Source organism: Hemiscyllium ocellatum, chromosome 11 (genome assembly GCF_020745735.1).
Source record: "Hemiscyllium ocellatum isolate sHemOce1 chromosome 11, sHemOce1.pat.X.cur, whole genome shotgun sequence".
Taxonomy (NCBI): Eukaryota; Metazoa; Chordata; class Chondrichthyes; order Orectolobiformes; family Hemiscylliidae; genus Hemiscyllium; species Hemiscyllium ocellatum.
In genome coordinates, this window is record NC_083411.1 from 50,474,407 (window position 1) to 50,492,994 (window position 18,588).

An 18,588-nucleotide genomic window follows, 5' to 3' on the forward strand; every position below is an offset into this window, starting at 1 on the left:
CCAGTTGTTGTTCCCCTCCCTGTCGTTATCAAAATCATAAGCGGAATGGCTCTTTCTGCCCTTTATAGATCAGGACACTCCCGCCCAAAATGCCCTATCTTTCCACAATAATGGCATCCTGCCTGTGGAGACCTTCGTCTCTGCCCCTGTCGCTCAAACTCTCTATCAAATGCTCCTCCATGTCTCTCCCTACTCCCTTTCTTCTCTGCCCTACATGCTATCACTCGCTGCTCCGGTTGCTCACTTTTGGCTGCATTCTTCTCCTAATTACCTCATCAACCGCAGCTACCATCATTTACGCGTTCTGCTCCTGTCACTCGTCCTTTCTCTCTTTACAACCACTTTCTGTGCCCCTCCTAACAATTCATTTAATGGATTTATCCCATTTCACCCTTCTATCTTCCGTATCTTTCCCTATCCAGCATCCCCATATAGGTCTCCTTTCTCCCGCAGTAAATAGTATATTCAAAATAGACATTAACTCAGCCCACAAATACAGACTGGGCCTCAAAAATAAATTAATTTGTTCTGACAATCCTATCGGATTCTCAACCAGGACCGTCATTTCCCTTTAAATGTTCCGACCTCCCCACTGGTGAGGGGTCACACACAAACCCAATCTCCTTATCCCCTATCAACACTTCCCGAAGGGGACAAGTCGTTATGTTCTTCCCTGTTTCTTTCTTTTAAGAAATTTTCCAATGTTCCTATCTTCCCATATGCTCAAACACCAATTTATCAATTCATGCTTGACTAACTTTAAGGCCTGTTCCTAACTTGTAAACATATTTATATATTTACGTCCATTTATTCAGTGTTTAATATTTAAAATGTAAAATGCATACAGTTCCCAATTTTGAAATCCACAGTAATCGTCCAGATTTACTACCCTAATTTAGATCCAAAATTAGTTTTCTTATGTACTCCTGACCAATCATTTCTCAATTACAATACTTTAGGTCGTAAAAATAATCAGAGCTGTCTTACAACAATTTGTCAATTCAAGTTAAAAACTTCTAACGCATGCACAATGGTCGAATCCAAGGTCACAGATAATAACCATGGAAACTTTCGTTTTTTACAACTACCCACTGTCGAACGAAACTTCGACTGTCCTTCATATATTGCTTTTATGTAAAAATAAACGAGGTTAGTAAGAAAAGTAGTTAGGGAGTCATGACTCATAAAAGAACAGAAGTTATTAGCCTTAAAAAATCATGTTAAGCTCACATAAAAGAAATCACTTTAAACAGCAGTCCCGGAACTCAGGCTCTAGAAACAAAACCAAGAAAATAATCACCAAACAAACAGATGCATCTGAATCAGTTCACGAAGGGTTAAAGTCTTTGCAGGCTGTATTCCCGAAATGTTTACTTCAAACGTGCTGCCCTACTCTCTCTATCTATCTCTCTCACAGACACGGTCTGCTAGTGCTCAGCAGCATTCGCATTCTCTCTCTCCTTGGGATATGACACACAATTTCCTAATTCCACAGACCCACTCAGATTATTATATCAGTTATATCAATATCAGTTACCAACTAATCTTTCCCATCTCCACTCAATCTCAATAAAATCTCCAACCTGAAAAAATCATGTTAAGCATTCATAAAAAATCACATTCAAAAAAAAATCCAGGGACTCAAGCTCTAGGTGATAGCACTCAGACATTCATTCACTAACAAGCAGATGAATTTAAGCCGGAACACAAAGTGTTAAACTGTCTGCTGGCCGAGCAGTCCTTTGTTAGTGTCTCGCACTGTCTCTCTCTCTCTCTCTCTCTCTCTCTGTTCTCTCCCACAGACCTTTACAAACACAGAAATACTTACACACACACACACACACACACACACAGATTTTTACACACTCAGAGACTCTATCTTTCTCATAAACAGACTCCCTCTCACACACACACAGTCGCTCTGTCCGGAACTCTGTGTCTGTCTCTGACTGTTATAAAAATCCCGTCAACCACCCTGTCTAACCGTCCCGTTAGGTAATACGCCGTCCCCTCGTACCGTTACGTCCGTTATTATGTCAGCGCAGCGGAAGCTTCCCAGTCCCCAAGTCCGTCAGCGCGTGGGTTTATACTCCCGTAACCCCAGTACCCGCGTCTTACACTATCCCCCGACCCAACTTCCGTTCCGGGAGCCGTGCGGTCCGTAATACACAATCGCATCGCCTCCTACCTCCAGGATTTTGAAATTGCAAAGTTGTTGCCACGCACACCTGGAGAAATCACCGACTCACCACCAGGAGAGAAAGTGAATGAAAAAATAGTACTCACCGATTCCAGGACTTTCAATCTGCAGTGATGTTCCAACGCACACCTAGACGGTTCACTTGTCTAACGATAGGAGACTATAAACATATGCCTCAGCGTCTCCAGGAATTTAAAATTGCAGGGGTGTTTCAACGCACACCTGGAGAATTCATCCACTCTAGGACTTTAAAATTGCAGGGCTGTTTCAATGCACACCTAGAGGATGCACTTTTATAACCATAAGAGATCAAAAATAAATAACTCACTGTCTCTAGGACTTTTGGAATTGCAGGGGTGTTTCAACGCACACCTGGAGAATTCATCCACTCTAGGACTTTAAAATTGCAGGGCTGTTTCAACGCACACCTAGAGGATTCACTTCTCTAACGATAAGAGACCAAAAAATATAACACTCACCATCTCCAGGACTTTTGAAATTGCAGGGGTGTTTCAACGCACACCTGGAGGACTCACTCTTCTCACTATAGAAAGCAACAAATAAAAAAGAAACTCACCGTGTCCAATACCTCCGGCTTTTCCGGGACGACCAACACACCTAAAGGACTCGCACTTAGAACAAGCGATTCTCTGTCGTCTACTCACGTCTGCAACTTAGGTTGGCAAAGGTATTCGAGACGTCGGAACAGCTACTAATTTAGAGTGGTCAATGTCTACTGGAGACATTTATGCAAAGGGCGTCCCCGTACCCAGTTCAGAATGGCCGGCCGCCCGGCGGCTCTCAACTCCTGCCAACAAGCGTGTCTCCGTTCCCTCCGCACGTCCGGGGTCACCATCTGTTAAGACGGTTCTACCGTCCCCGTGTTCGTTTCGGAGGAATGAGACACCGGGTCAGATTCTAAGAAACAGACTGCTTTATTCGAGAGAGAATCGAGTTACAGCAAGGTATCAGGCTTGCTGGAGAAGGCGTTCTGACTATTTTTTAAATTTGTCTATCCTTTTGTTCTCTCACATTCCAGAGTTACATCCTTATTTGGTAAAACGCAGAATTTTCGTATGTGATTGGGTCTCGCCTGATAACGTTCTATTACCTCAGTTTGAGCTACGTGTATCTAGACACGGCTCTAATGTCCTGTTATCTCTCACCCTCCCTGGGGCCTCTTCAGGCTATGCCATCAGCTTTTCAGTCTGTTCTTAGTGTAACATAATGGCTTACTGTTGTCTAGTGAAGCTAACAAGTTCCAGACTTGCTAATACTACCTTACGTGAGCACTACCTAACAATAAAGTTTCTTACACTACCTAACCTTAATAATGGATCCCAACACTGTGTACCTTTAAATCTTTGTGACCTATCAATATTGTATAGATTTTATCTATATGCCATCTGTGTAAGAGCATTTACATTATCATAATTTTTTGTTTCACAACATGTAATGGTACTTAATCTTGTAAATTTCTTTGTTTGCTTCTCATATCCACTTTTGATGTGTCAAAGGGTACAATGTAGCTGTAATATCTGAGCACTAGATGCTGCTGAGTCATCAGATTTTAGGTTCAATATTCCCCACTCCAGGGATTTGAGCTCATCATCGAGGCTGACACTTCACTGCAGCACTGAAAGGGTGCTAAACTGTCTGAGGTGCCATTTGTGACTTGAGACATTGAACTGATCTCTGTCTGCTGGCAGTAAAAGATGCAGAATCACTTTTCAAACAAGAATGGGGAGTACACCCAGTGTCTCAGTCAATGTTTACCTCTCAACCAACATCATAATTGTCCATTTAAGTTATTGCTCCTGGTGGGATCTTTTTGTGCAGAAATTGGATGCTGCATTTCTCTGCACTTACGTGACTACATTTCCAAAGTAATTCATTCACTATAAACATTTTGGGACACGGTGAGTCATGCTGTATAAGTTCAAATATTTCTGTTCTTACCATCTTGGTATAAGAATATTTGTATTCCAATATTTGTGAGTTTAAAATGATAGTAATTGGGTGCCATTAGTGAATATGTAAACCATCTTGAACCTCAATGTTTGCATTTCAAGTCCTGCTGGCCTCCCAATCTCCTTGGGATATAAACTCTACTGTATCCAACAAATCCAGCTGAATTTTAACTCCGAAGAACTGTTAAATGGGAGCAGATGTTGGAGGTTTGGGATCGAGGGGGGAGTTGGGGAAGTGTCCTAGACTCGGCCATTTTCACCTCCTTCCACAATAACCTTCCCTCCATCTTAATGTCAGGAGTAGGGATGTTCACCCATGATTGCACGGTTCAGTTCCATTCATAATTCTTCTGATGAACAAAACAGTCCGGACTCATTTGAGGCAAATGCTATGAATGTGTCTCTTTAAAAGAGAGTAATTGAATTGAATTGAATTTAAGTTATTGTCACGTGTACCGAGGCACAGTAAAAAGCTTTGTCTTGCGAGCAATACAGGCAGATCACAGAGTTAAGTAGCATAGATAAGTAAATAATAGGTAAACAGCAGCAAAAACAAAAATACAGATACAGGTGAATGTCAAGAGTTTGTGAGTCCATTCCGTATTCTAACAACAGTAGGATAGAAACTGTTCCAAAACTGGCTGGTGCATTTGTTCAGGCTTCTGTACCTTCTCCCCGATGGCAGAGATTGTAGAAAAACATTGCCAGGTTGGGATGGATCTTTGAGAATGCTGCTGGCCTTTCCTTGACAGTGGGCCCGGTAGATGGATTCTACAGATGGGAGGTTGGCCTTTGTGAGTGTCGGGCTCAGTTCACCACTCTCTGTAACCGTCTCTGATCTTGAATGGTACAGCTACCAGACCAGATAGTGATACATCCAGACAGATTGCTTTTGATGGTGATCCTATAAAAGGATGAGTAATATCCTGCCGAAAGTCAATAATGAGTTCCTTGGTTTTGCCGACATTGAGAGCTAGGTTGTTCTCAGTGCATCATTTTTCCAGGTCTTCCACTTCCCGTCTGTAGTCTGTTTCGTCACCATCTGAGATTTGACCGACTATGATGGTGTCATCAGCGAACTTGTAAATGGCATTAGTCTGGTATTTGGCGATGCAGTCATGGTTATAGAGTGAATATAGTAGGGGGCTGAGTACGTGCCCCTGGGGGGCTCCAGTGATGAGTGTTAGTGAGGATGAAATATTGCCCCCAGTCTTCACTGATTGTGCCCTGTGGGTCAGGAAATTGAGGATCCAGTTGCAGAGAGTGGGGCTTAGTCCAAGTCAGTAAGTTTAGTAATCGAGGGGATAATAGTGTTGAAGGCTGAACTGTCGTCAATGAGTAGGATTCTTACATAGCAGTTCTTGGTGTCAAGATGTTCTAGGGAGGAGTGAAGGGCAAGTGATATGGCATCTGACATGGATCTGTTGGTCCAATAAGCAAATTGGAGTGGGTCAAGAGCAGTGGGGAGGCTGGATTTGATTAATGCCATGACCAGCCTTTCAAAGCACTTCATGACCACCGAAGTTAGGGCCACTGGGTGGTGGTCATTGAGACATACTGCATGAGCCTTCTTAGACACAGGGGTGATGTTGGCCCTCTTGAAACAGGCAGGGACAGTGGCCTGCTGCAGAGAGAGGTTGAAGATGTCCGAGAAGACCTCTGCCAGTTGATCTGCACATGAATGCACATTCTGGTACTCTGTCTGGTCCCATCACTTTCCTTGGATTCACGTGAAGGAAAACTGATCTGACCTCTGATGCAGTGACTGTCGTCAGGACTTGTCATATTAGGTGTTACCTCTCTGCTGAAATTCTGCTCAAAGCGAGGATAGAAGGTGTTGAGATGATCTGGGAGGGATGTATCATTGTCAGCTATCTTGCACTGACTCTTTTTAGAACTTGTGATGTCATTCAGTCCTTGCCATAGTCTCCAGGTGTCAGTCTGGGTCTCTAGTTTGGGTCGGTATTGGTCCTGTCTTAATAGCTCTGCGGAAGTCATACTTGAATTCCTTATATTTGAGTGGGTCTCCTGATCTGAAGGCCTCACACCTGGTTTTTATCAGGTTCTGTATGTCCTGATTCATCCTGGGTTTCCTGTTGGGGAACACCCGGATTGACATCCTCAGTTGTGTTCATGAGATGTCTCCTTTGACCTGAGGTGTGACAAAAAGTCCTGCGCAGGGATAGTGGTGATTATATTTAACGTCAATCCAGAGACAAGCCCATGTGATCTTTTGCTGTGCCCCAAACGTCTACAAGATGGATACAGTATCAAGAACAAATCCACAATCTTCTCAACTTTCTATCAAGCTCTCCTGGGTTCACCAGGATCCCTGAAATGGGTGGATTATCTTACAAACCATAGTTAAACAGGTTGGTACTCTACTCCCAGGAGTTTAAAAGAATGAGAGGTGATCTCATTGAAACATTTTAGATTTTTAATGGACTTGTCAGGGTAAATGCAGAGAGGATGTTTCCCCTCACGGGAACATCTAGGGGCAAAGGGCATAGTCTCAGAATTAAAGGCACCAATTTAAGACTGATGTAAGGAGTAATTTCTTCTTTCAGGGGTTTGTGAGTCTTTGGAATTTCTTGCACAGTGAGCTATTTGGAGCAGAGTCCTTCTGTGTACTTAAGGCTGAGACAGCTAGATTCTTGTTCAGTTGGGGAATCAAGGGTTACGGGAAAAGAGCTGGAAAGTGGAACATGAAGAATGTCAGATAAGGCATGATCCTATTGAATGGCAGAGCAGGCTTGAGACTGTAAGAGCAGAGATGAGACTCTATGAGGCTCTGGTCAGACTGTGTTTGGAATATTAGGAGCGGTTTTGAGCCTCATATCTAAGGAAGAATATGCTGGCATTGGAGTGGGAGCCAGAGGTTGTTTACAAGAATGATCCCAGGGACAAAGGCTTGTTGTGTGGTGAGTGGCTGAGGACTCTGGGCCTGTACTTGATGGAATTTAGAAGAATGAGGGGGGATCTGACTGAAATTTACAGAGTACTGAGGGGCCTGGATAAAGTGGATGTGGAGAAGATGCTTCCACCAGTAGGAGAGACGAAGACCTGAGGGCACAGTTTCAGAGTGAAAGGATGACCCTTTAGAACTGAGATGAAGAGGAATTTCTTCAGCCAGAGAGTGGTGAATCTGGGGAACTCATTGCTACAGAAGACTGTGGAAGCTAAACCATTGTGTGTCTTTAAGAAAGAGATAGATAGTTTCATGATTGGGAAGGAGATCATGGATTCTGGGGAGAAGGCAGGAGAATGGGGTTGAGAAATATATCAGCCATGATTGAGTGGCAGTGCAGACTCAATGGGCTGAATTACCTAAATCTGCTCCTGTATCTTACAGTCTTCTGGTCACCACTCCCTGCTGTATCAAGTTGCAACTTCTAGTGGAAAAAGAAACCCAAATCAAAACCCAAATTAAAAATGCAATGATAATCTTCACACCTTGGCACCGTAAAGGGGCTGGAAGAGAAAGGCAAGGTTGATACTGCGGTGTCGAGGCGTTGGTAGGAATCAATTTTTCTGTTTGAAGTGAGGGAGTAGAACTGTTGAGACTTTTGGAGCAATAGGGAAGGGAGGTAAGCAGCATTGAGTGGACCTTGCTGGTGGATCGTGTAGATTGACTGAGGGGAATGACATTTAAAGAACATTAGAAGATGCAATTTGATGTGATAGGGGGCAGTGAGCTCAATAGAAAGTCCTGAATCATGTGGGACTTGTTCTTGTAGGCTTATCTATCCACCTGATGTTTGATGCATGATGAAAGGAGTTGTAAGACGGACCTTGATTCCATTGGTTAGATACTCATCACGAGTTGCCCACAGGCCCACTATCTATGAGGGAAGCTGATGCTGCTGGCCCAGTCAAAGAGCTTAATAATCTCAATGAGAGAGAGAGAGGTGGGTGCTGCTGAGGTACAAGACCTTGGGAGCTCAGCCAGGGAAGTTTGAAAAAATAGATAAAATCAGGAGCTGAGAGTTGGAGGTGCAACCCTTGCAAGACGATCATTGCAGCTGCTGGAACTGCTTGCAGCTCCCTCCCTGAACTATCAGTCCTGAACGTTGAGCTGTTGTTGAGATGCTGCCACCATTTAACTGGCTTTCCCCCTGCATCGGGGCCGATTGCCTCACCACCAGCAAAATGACCCCAAATTGGGGCTTCAATTATGTTTTTGCAACCAAACATCCACTCCCTCCATCACTGACAACAGTGTGTACTATCTTCATTATGCACTGCAGCAATTCACCGACGATCCTCAGACAGCACCTTCCAATCCTACGACCATTTCCACTCAGAAGGACAAGAGCAGCAGATACATGGGAATACCGTTGACTAAGTCCCCCTTCAAGCCACTCACCATCCTGACTGGAAATATATTGCCGTTCCTTCACTATGCTGAGTCAGAATCCTGAAATTCCCTCCGTGAGGGTATTGTGGGTCTACCCACAGCACATGGACTGCAACGGTTCAAGAAGATATCTTCCTGCCCACCTTGTCAAGGGCAACTAGGGACAGGCAATAAATGTTAGCCAGCCAGTGACATCCATGTCCCAGAAATGAATAAAAAAAGCCCGTTCCCACCACCCCACCCCCCCCACACCCCCGGTGGACAGTCTCTGCATCCGTTCCCTCCACTGGGAAAAAGCCCTTTTGAAATGACTACCTGACTACTCAGACCCCTAGGAATCTTAGTGGCCCACAAACCGGTAAACACGTTTCACCAACTCCTCACAAAAGTTAAAGACCCGACACGGGGTCTGGCACGTGGGCGGCACGGTGGTACAGTGGTTAGCACTGCTGCCTCACAGCGCCAGAGACCCGGGTTCATTTCCCGACTCAGGCGACTGACTGTGTGGAGTTTGCACGTTCTCCCGTGTCTGCGTGGGTTTTCTCCGGTTTCCTCCCACAGTCCAAAGATGTGCGGGTCAGGTGAATTGGTCATGCTAAATTCCCGTAGTGTTAGGTAAGGGGTAAATGTAGGGGTATGGGTGGGTTGCACTTTGGCGGGTCGGTGTGGACTTGTTGGGCCGAAGGGCCTGTTTCCACACTGTAAGTAATCTAAACCCCCATTCAACAGGATGAACATAATCTACAAAGATACCCTGCAAGGCCTGTGAAAAACAGTACATAGGACAAACAGGAAGAAAAGTTGACCATATGAATGCATGAGCATCAACTCCCCACTGCCAGACTGAACCAGTACTCTGATTTCCACCCACACGGACAACGAAGGACACATATTCAACTGGGACGATGTAACCATCCCAGCACAGGCAAAATAGAGACACATGAGAGAATTCCTTAAAGCCTGTCACTCCAGCTGGAACTCAATCAATAAACATATTGAACAGGATCTGATATACAAACCATTCAGATACAGAACTGGAAGTACCAAAAAGCAGAGACACACAAGTACCAGGCAGGACAGACCGACAGCACTTTATCGAAGACACACTGATGATGTCACCTAGCAAGGTGACAAAACGTCTGCAGAAAACCACACCAGTTCAGCGAATGAATCTATGACCAAATCCATAACCCTACGAATCTTTTCAAAAACCCGAAGCCCTTTTGGCCGTATCACATCAAACAGCCAATCACACATGGCCACTCATCATTTCACCAGCTCTTCTACCTCCTGGTCCACCTCCGGGAGGTTTATAAAATCCTGGTTTCTATTCTCAGAACCTGCCTCAGCAAATTAACATGGATATTACATTTACAACATAGCCTTTACCTTGCTGATTTCTCTCAATTATGGCATTACATGCCGTGTACTGTAAAGCAAGTCAACGTTGAATTTATAAAACTACATTTTGTCACCAAAAGCATTATCGTTTTTGTAAATAAAATCTCACAAACAAAACAGAATGACCCTTTTCAGAAGCACAAAGCACTTTCAGTTGTTGAGAGTTTTGATTTTCCCTTGTCTATAATATAACAAACAGCCACAATTGCTACATCGTTAAAAGCCTTTATGAATTATTTATCTGCACGAGATCATGTCAATCACCTTGTCTGGAAGTAGCGGTTTTCTGATAGCCTGAAGTCAGATTAAATTTAATGTAACATAAATACCCTACTCCTTTAAGCTGCATCTTTGTTCCAATCCAGACTGTTTCATGAAAAATTGTTGCGCAATTAAAGAAGTAATTTTCACCCACAGATCATCAGCTCACATCTCTGTACAGTTGAGAGAATACTGTAGCTTAGACATTGGACAGTAGTCCTGTAGGCTCGAAGTCAGGCCTCCTGACCTTTTTCTGATGTACATTCCTTTTGAAATAGAAATACTAAATAGTAAAATGTACTCTTAAATCCCATTGCAAGATGATTAAGAGAAGGGGACTGTTCCACAAACATAGCTCAGGTATTTTCAAAGAACTGATTGGGGGTGGTCACAATGTACGAAACATTTGAAAGGTTAGATACAGTTCATATTTATACTGTCTAGCTTCTTAATATGGGCATCATGATAGTCTGACTGGCTCTCACTCAGAGCTGAAGCATCTTTAATACCCGATTCCAGTCGCTGACCAGAGTTGACAGTGAGATGTTCCGGTCTGCTCCCAGTGTTCTGGTCTGGCGGTGTTTGTGTGTGTGTTTGTGTTGTGGGTAGTGTGGTTATAGTGTGGTCATCAGGAAGGGCTTTTGCCCGAAAAGTCGATTTCGCTGCACTTTGGATGCTGCCTGAACTGCTGTGCTCTTCCAGCACCACTAATCCAGAATCTGGTTTCCAGCATCTGCAGTCATTGTTTTTACCTCGTAATGTGGTTACAGGGAGAGGGCTGGAGATAGGGCACAGTGTAGAGGGCTCGCTCCTTCCACCTCCTGTCGTGACCTGGCTAAGTCCCCTGTTTATAATTCACAATTTTAATAAGTGGTAGAGCAGGCCATCCCTGCTGTTTCCCCTGACCTGCAGAGGGGTGTTGCTATGGTAACCTCTGTTAGGCCATCCAGTTGGGGTCTGCATGGAACACTTCAGTGCACGGAATCTTGTTGCCCACCAATTAAACAAAAACATTCTAATCAGATTCAAACCGAACAAGGAGACTTCCTCTGCGTTTGTTTAAAAAATCTCGCTGATTTGAACTGATCTGTTGCTTTTTTACAAACTTTTTGTCAAGTACATCCTTTGAACATCCTGTACTTTCCAATACAGTGAAGTCGGGCTAAATTCTCCGATTTCTCCTGAAAGTGTGACGGCCAGTGAGTTTCACAGTGGCCCACAATCAATTTTCTAACACCGTCTTCTACGTTTCTACTCACTAATTATACTCCTGAGATGATGGCTGCATTTCTCATGAAATCGTGTTTCCTGTGCTCCAGGTAAGATCTTCTCCTGGTTTCCTTGTACCACCCACCCCTGCCCCAAAAGCCCAGCTGCCACTACTTCAGACTCTCCCAATCAGCATTGATCTCTCAGACCTGCAGGGGCTCGATCTGGAAACGGTCTCAAGGGGAAAGACAAGCTCCTTCCAGGACAGAGATCTGAAGGTGCTGCTGGGCTGTCTGGTGGAGAGGATGGGAATCCTTATCCTTGCTCACCTCCCCCATCCCCCAAAGGGGAACACCATAACAAAGACAACCAACCTTGGCATAAAGAGCAGTGTGGGTCAGTGCTGTGTACAGAGTGAAAAGATTTTCTGCGCTCTGCAAGATCAAGTACCACCATCTTCTCTCTGTTACCTCTTACTCAGGATACGGCACATGCCTTTGCCAAGGCTCATGAACTACTTGCATGCATCGTGTTCCACCCAAGGGCTCACAGCATCACATCCTCCCAAACTGCTAACCCTTTCTGCATTTCCAGCTTACTCACTGGGAACACCTGATGACTTCTTGTGACAATGCTGTGGCTTTAGGAAGTGTGTTTTGTCCTGGTTACAATTAAGCAAAGTTTTAAGGCAGAGGTGCCGAATTGGCTAGTAAGAGCCTAGAAAGTAAACAACTTGGGAGGCCTTGTTTTTATTTAAAGTTGGAATAATAGGTGCAGCCTGGATGGGTGTAGCCAGCTCTCACAAATCAGGATTTCTAGTTTTTAGTTTTTTTAGTTTTGAGATTCAGCATCGGTTGCTATTGTGATGTTGAAAAAGTGGAACCTATTTTCCCCATCTCTTGATTATAGCCAAAAGCTAGCGGTTCTCTTCGTAGGTTGCTGGATTACATGTGAGACAAAATCTGTTTTCTGAATTTGCCTTTTTGCCAAAAGGTGTGTTTATAGAATACTACTATACTGAAACAGTTAATTAATAATAGTTGTTGTATCTATTGTTCTGTTAAGTTTTCCAGTCGAGTTAATTTATTCTAAGTTCTTCTTTCTTTAGTTGTACTTTTAATGATAGCATTTGAATACATTATGTTTTGTTTAATATCAAGTAGTTTGACCAGTAAATAGTGTTCGGGACATGGCACTTTACATCTGTCTTTAAGGTAAGAAACAATTAGGGCCTAGGCTACCTTCTTAAAATATTTTGAGAGGGTCTGGTCTGGTCTGGTCCATAACACTCTCCTGCTCATCATCACCTCCTTCCGCTCATGTGTCCCTCTCTGTCATACTGAGTCTCTCCCTTTATCTCATTGCAAAGAAAAACTGGCCACACCCTCACAGATTGATCCCTCAACTGACCTACCTGTAATCACTACACTACATCACTTGAACTGACTGTGACCATCCCCATATAGTGTGATTGAATGACTGTGGTGGATCCTCTAACGTTCACACATCACCACTTACTCAAAGCACACGAATTGTATTTGGTGTGTAAGCAGCTGGCAGTCTGAGTGATGATAGTCTCTGACAGTCTGTAACCTGGTGCTAAAGTTAATGAGCGTCAATCCGCCATGTCAGCATCGATGTGTGAAGTGCATTGGGTGATGGCAGGATGGGTCTTCACCAAGCTATAATTGTCAGGAACTGGCTCTGACCTTTCTGTTGGGAATTTTCACTGTCTACGTTTCGTGGTAGAGGAGAGATGTTTTGGAAAAGCGATGTAAGTCTGTCGAATTGGGTTTTTAATGAACTGCAAATGCACTGAAATAAGGTCGTCACCTCTTTGAACTCACCTTTCTAAGCTCAGGGCAAGTCAAGACCTTCTTTTGCAATGATGCAAATCTATACTTTTTTCTTTCTCACCTTATTTTGTCACCACACTTGTCATTACTCTCATGACATCAGGGTGGGAGAATTCACTCAAAATTTTAAAATTAAACCTAAGCCTTTCAAATTCACAACTGTCCCAGAAGATGGCATTCCAAGATAATGTCTGGGACTGTAATTTTCAAAGTTTCCCAGCACTGGATCAAAATCCCATGGCCATTTGATGTCTAACCCAATAATTCAGATCTCTGAATCATTTATAGAGTCAGGGCAACACGAAAAGAGTATTAAATCCAATTCATCCATGAGGACCAGATAACTTAATTTAGTCCCATTTGCCAGCACTTAGCCATATCCCTCTAAACCCTTCCTGTTCATATACCCATCCAGATGCTTTTTCACTGTTGTAATTATGCCAATGTCCACCACTTCCTCTGACAGCTCATTCCATGCACACACCACCCTTTGTGTGAAAAAGTTGCCGCTTAGGACCCTTTTAAATCTTTCCCTTTTCATCTTAAACCACTGCCCTCTAGTTTTGGACTCCCCCACCCCATGGAAAAGTCCTTATCTATTTACCCTCACGATTTTATAAATCTCTGTAAGGTCACCCCTCAGCCTCCAGGGAAAACAGCCAATCTTGTGGCAGTGACTCTGTTGTCATTGTGTATCCCTCCTCCACATTCGTGTTTTGCTCCTTGATTTGTTCCATTCTGACTTAATTTGCCTAACACCATTACCCCCTTTGTTATTGTCCAGTCTTCAATCTCAGCACAGACCATCCCATGTTTTTTTCTTTCCACTCTCTACCCTTGCATTTGCTTAAAACCTGGTACATCCCTAAGGCTAGGATTTAATGTGGTGAGTACTAAGTGTGGGCATAGGTGACTTCAAGGGGCATTAACCTACTTAGGCTCTCTTTATCACCCCAGCATGAAAGTTCATTGGATTGAGCATCAATTTGGTACTTAAGGGCTTCTCCTTTGTCCAATCAGGAGCCTGCTCACTGAATCCTTGCCCTGTCCACCACCCACCCAGAGGTAACTGCTCAATCAGAAATTTGTAGGCTCAGGGTTGGAAGCACAAGTGGCACACCATGACCAGCTTCACCAGTGGGTAAGAAAGTGGGTATTTTGGGGACACTATTGGGGATGGGGTGAGTAACCCTCCCTGTCCCAATTAGCCCCAGATTCAGGCAAGTGGAGCTTCCCTGTGAAGAAAACACGCCCTGTTCCCACCAGCTGGGAGAGAGGGTATTCAGCCCAATGAGTGGCTTAGGCCCTTGGAATCAAGGGTTATGGAGATAAGGCAGGAAGTGGATACTGATTAGGAATGATCAGCCATGATCATATTGAATGGCGGTGCAGGCTCGAAGGGCTGAATGGCCTACTCCTGCACCTATTGTCTATTGTCTATTAGCTGGTGATTCAAAAGCTTCACTTGTTGGCGGGCTGAGGATGCCCACCATGGATTTTCCTGCCCGGAGTGGAGGTGGTGAGAAAGGGACTGAGTACACCTCTGGGTGAACTCAACCAAATATTTGCCCTTTCCTCACCATCTCCAGGGAGGGGAAATTGCACCCTGACTTTACCCACTTCTGATGAAGGCATATTGGAGCCTGAGCAGACCATTCAGCCCCTTGAGCCTGTTCCGCCATTCTAGACCATGGACTGATCAATCACCTCAATGGGCGTGTCAGTGACTCACTAACCTGAAAGTTTCTCCACAGATGCTGCCGAACTTGCTGAAAATTTCCTGGTTTTATTCACTAACTACATTTTGATCTCATCCTAGCCAATTTGCTGCAGTTTGGACAGAGCAGAGGTTCTGTGACTCATAGCCTCTGTCTTTGATTCTATTAACTCACCAAGAATCTTCTGATCCTTTGACATTCTCGAAACAGCTTGCTGGAATTTTTCACCCTGGTTTTGGCAGGTTCCTAGAGAATGGGTGTGTCAGTTTTGAGGTGGATACAGAGAAGCAGAGGAAATCCCTTTTACAATGACCTCTCTCTCAGAAAGCCAATGCGATGGGGAGAGACTACGAGTGAGAATTTTGCAGGAACCTGACCGAGTCCAGGCTGGGGGTGGGGGATGGGGGATTGAAGGGGTGTGGTGAGGATGGGTGAGAGGTGGATTAAATAATATGGAAAATAATAAGATTCTGACAATGATTGACAAATGTGACCCTTGCTTTGTTTGTGATTGAAGTAATCAAGGTCCAGCCGATGGAGCAGCTGCTAACACAAACCAGCCGAGCAGCCCTTTGAAGGTCACAGTGAAGATTATCAAAGATCCACTCCTGGACTACGGTTTTATGGTCTCAGAAGATTCACCAGTATGTGTGAAGTCTGTCACTGCAGGTAAATACCTGGGAATGGGAGGTTCCAATGTGGGCAGCATGGCAGCACAGCAGTTAGCACTGCTGCCTCACAGCGCCAGAGACACAGGTTCAATTCCAGCGTCAGGCGACTGTCTGTGTGGAGTTTGTACATTCTCCCCGTGTCTGCGTGGGTTTCCTCCGGGTGCTCCGGTTTCCTCCCACAGTCCATAAATGTGCAGGTTAAGTAAATTGGCCATGCTAAACTGCCTGTAGTGTTAGGTGAAGGGGTAAATGTAGGGGAATGGGTTTGGGTGGGTTGCGCTTCGGCGGGTCGGTGTGGACTTGTTGGGCCGGAGGGCCTGTTTCCACACTGTAAGTAATCTAATCGAACTGAGGGAAGGCCTGAAGTGTTTTCAAGAGGGGCTGAGGGTCTGATAGGGCCAGGGCTTTTAACTGATACAGTCCATCTCAACACCTCCAGCATTAACTCTGAACTCTTCTCAATCTTTGTCAGTTTTGCCATGGTGACAATACTTCAAGTGGAATTTTCTCTTCCCTGAAGATGGTCAGAAGGTGATATAATGGGCTTGGCCCCTCACCCTCTTCCTGCCACCTCGGTAATTAATTAAAATGATCCATAGACGGCCTTCTTGACTTCCACCAAAATGGTCAATTAAGGGCCTTAACCCGTCACCTTCCAAATTATCTGCCCCCTGGTGGACAAAGCTGCCTAGTTTCCAAACTGAGAAACCATGACAACTTGCAAACTAGGTTAAGGAATAGAGCCTGCATTTTATCCAACTAGTGACAATGGAGGCAGGGATGGGGGCAAGGGAATGGCCTCAAATCCGCACCCCTATCCAAGCCTCCAACTCCTCCTGAGACCCCTTCCTCAAGAACCCACCCCACAATAAGATCATAAAAGTGGCTTATCATCTCATTGCTGGATTTTTTCCAAAGGGTAAGACACGACCAGTGGACGTTAGGACCCAGAGGTTCTCTCCTCACGTATTTAAAAAAGTTCATAGAGATTTGTAGGGCCTTTACTACTGTCTCTGATCAGCTGAAAATTAGCTACATCTTCAGCCACTCTGTCCTTAATGATAGGCCTAGATATTTGCCAATGCAAGATGTGAGGTTAATTGGGCTATAATTCACCAGGCTTCTGAATTTAATTTAATTTAATTTATTGTCTCGTGTACCGAGGCACAGAGGAAAGCTTTGTCTTGCGAGCAATACAGGCAGATCACCGAGTTCAGTAGCATAGATAAGTGAACAATAGGTAAACAGCAGCAAAAACAAAAATACAGGTACAGGCGAATGTTAAGAGTTTGTGAGTCCATTCAGTATTCTAAGAACAGTAGGGTAGAAACTGTTTCGAAACTGGCTGGTGCGTGTGTTCAGGCTTCTGTCCCTCCTCCCCAATGGTAGAGGTTGTAGAAAAACATTGAAGGGTGGGATGGATCTTTGAGAATGCTGGCGGCCTTTCCTTGACAGCGGTCCTGGTAGATGGATTCTATAGATAGGAGGTTGGCCTTTATGATTGTCCGGGCCGAGTTCACCATGGTGACGCATCATGGGTATACAGTGAGTATAGTAGGGGGATGAGTGCACAACCCTAGGGGCTCCAGCATTGAGCGTTAGTGAGGATGAAATATTGTCCCCAGTCTTTACTGATTGTGCCCTGTGGGTCAGGAAACTGAGGATCCAGTTGCAGAGAGTGGCTCTTAGTCTGAAATAACTAAGTTTAGTAATCAGTCTCGAGAGGATAATAGTGTTGAAAGCTGAACTGTAGTCAATGAGTAAGATTCTCATGTAGCAGTTCTTGGTGTCAAGATGTCCTAGGGCGGAGTGGAGGGCAAGTGATATGGCATCTGACATGGATCTGTTGGTCTGATAGGAAAATTGGAGTGGGTCAAGAGCAGTGGGGAGGCTGGAGTTGATTAATGCCATGACCAGCCTTTCAAAGCATTTCATAACCATTGAAGTTCGGGCCACTGGGCGGGAGTCACTGAGACATGCAGCATGAGCCTTCTTAGACACAGAGATAATGTTGGCCCTCTTGAAACAGGCAGGGACAGTGGCCTGCTGCAGGGAGAGGTTGAAGGTGTCTGAGAAGACCTCTGCCAGTTGATCTGCGCATGCTCTGAGTGCACGGCCTGGTACTCTGTTTGGTACCATCACTTTCCTTGGATTCACACGAAGGAAAACTGATCTGACCTCTGATGCAGTTCTTCTCCCTTTCTCAACTGTTGGAGTGACATGAGTAATTTTTTCAGTCTATGGGACCAGTTCCTCAGCTTTGATAGGTTACAGTCAGGGCATATGCATTGTCTGCACCAATTCTCCTTTAAAACTCTGGCATGGAATCTTCTGCTCTGGGTGATTTGTCACACTTTCATGCCTTTAACTTGTTCTTTATTTTCATAGAATCATCATTGAATCCCTACAGTGCAGGTAGAGGCTATTCGGGCCATTGAGTCTGCACTAACCATTTGAACAGCATCTCACCCAATCTCCTTAACTCCACATTTACCACAGTTAACCCACCTAGCCTACACACTATGGGGCAATTTAGCACGGCCAATCCACCCAACCTGCACATCTTTGGACTGGCAGGAAACCGGAGCACCTGAAGGAAACCCACATAGATATGGAGGGGGAAGGTAGAAGCTCCACACAGGCAGATTTGCTTTGGTTATTTTGGTGAACTCCTGTCCTTGGTCCAATATCAATTTCCTTATGATCTCTAGCATGCTGGTCCTCGGGTTCTACGCTGTGATTATTCAACACACACAAGAATCCTTAGTTTCATTGACATTATCTGTGTTCCCTAGTTCTTTATAAGAAAGTCACAAACAGGTACAATTCACCTCTCTCTCTCTTCACAATCTGAGAAATGCATCATTCCCTTTTCATTGAGATGAGACAAGCTTCAGGCAGCAAGATGTGCAGTTGTCAAAAAAAAGTATGAATAATTATCTGTT

At 44.5% G+C, this 18,588-nt stretch overlaps 1 protein-coding gene across 1 annotated transcript in view; it reads left to right on the forward strand.

Moving 5' to 3' along the window:
* The first annotated feature begins 2,979 nt into the window (after positions 1 to 2,979).
* Positions 2,980 to 18,588, forward strand: part of LOC132819979 (FERM and PDZ domain-containing protein 1-like) — a 51,901-nt gene continuing 36,292 nt past the window's right edge. The window contains exons 1-2 of the mRNA XM_060831915.1: positions 2,980 to 3,041; positions 15,490 to 15,641. Coding sequence (XP_060687898.1) covers positions 2,980 to 3,041; positions 15,490 to 15,641 — 214 coding nt within the window. The remainder of the gene's footprint in view (positions 3,042 to 15,489; positions 15,642 to 18,588) is intronic.